Source organism: Penaeus monodon, chromosome 28 (assembly GCF_015228065.2).
Source record: "Penaeus monodon isolate SGIC_2016 chromosome 28, NSTDA_Pmon_1, whole genome shotgun sequence".
In the NCBI taxonomy this organism is placed as follows: domain Eukaryota; kingdom Metazoa; phylum Arthropoda; class Malacostraca; order Decapoda; family Penaeidae; genus Penaeus; species Penaeus monodon.
This window is the reverse complement of record NC_051413.1, coordinates 39,853,164-39,854,048: the sequence shown is the minus strand read 5'-3', so window position 1 is coordinate 39,854,048 and position 885 is coordinate 39,853,164. Positions and strand designations below refer to the sequence as shown.

The 885-nt window shown below is 48.4% G+C and overlaps 1 protein-coding gene across 1 annotated transcript in view; it reads right to left on the bottom strand.

Annotated features, from left to right (window-relative positions):
- LOC119591223 (glycine, alanine and asparagine-rich protein-like) overlaps positions 1–472 on the bottom strand; it is a 15,392-nt gene extending 14,920 nt beyond the window's left edge. The window contains exons 1-2 of the mRNA XM_037939934.1: positions 325–472; positions 4–177 (exon numbers count right to left, since the gene is read on the bottom strand). Coding sequence (XP_037795862.1) covers positions 4–177; positions 325–472 — 322 coding nt within the window. The remainder of the gene's footprint in view (positions 1–3; positions 178–324) is intronic.
- Between the last annotated feature and the right edge of the window lie 413 nt (positions 473–885).

The following is an 885-nucleotide window of genomic DNA, read 5'->3' as shown; positions in this document are numbered from 1 at the left end:
TACAACGTGGTGAATGAACTGGTGCGTAACTTGCTGCTGCACGGGCGCCTGGACGGGCACGTACACGACCCGTCCGCCGCCTCCGCCGCGACGACCTCCGCCTTTGGCAAATCCGGGCGAAGCCGAAGTCGTCGCCGCCGCCGCCAGAAGTAGCAGCGATGTCAATCCCACGAACCGCTGAGAGATGTGAAAATGACATCAATTTCCTCAAGAAAATCTCTAATTCTTGGCATGATCTTGATATATTATCCCCCAAATGATTTCTCCGACACCAAAACCAGATCTCCCACTAGGTCGTGCTTTGATGTCCGACGAGGCACTCACCATGTTTCCGTCCGTGGTCCCTCGAGCTGTGCCTCCCTGCGGTCGCTGGTGCCATATTTATAGTCCAGGGCAAGCCGCTCACCTCCGAGCCTAGCCTTCGCAGATTCGTGGTTTCTGCAAAATCCAAAACGAGGTCGATGTCCCCCATCACGCGACGAGACGCGGAAGACGAGGTCAGAGAGCGACGCCATTGGCTGACTGCCTCGTCGAACACTCGTGATTGGTCGGTTTGAAAAATTCTAACGAATTTCATGACAATAATATTTGATTCTTTAGAGATGGAACTTTCGCAAATACACAGTGACTAGTCTTCTTTTGCCTCTTCCATTTCATCCAGTATTTTGTCATCTTTTATCACAATGGTAGGTATAAAAATCGGTGGCTTTTGCACGTAGGCATATAAATTACCTAACGTGGTTACATAACGAAGGTCCTGGCCATAGCAACGGCTTTGCCGGTTACTTAAGCTTGATGTAATAAAATGGTGGACCTTTATTCTAAAACTGTAAATCTGCTTCGAAAAACTGATTTTCATCACAGGGATTTTTTAAGTTTCACAAA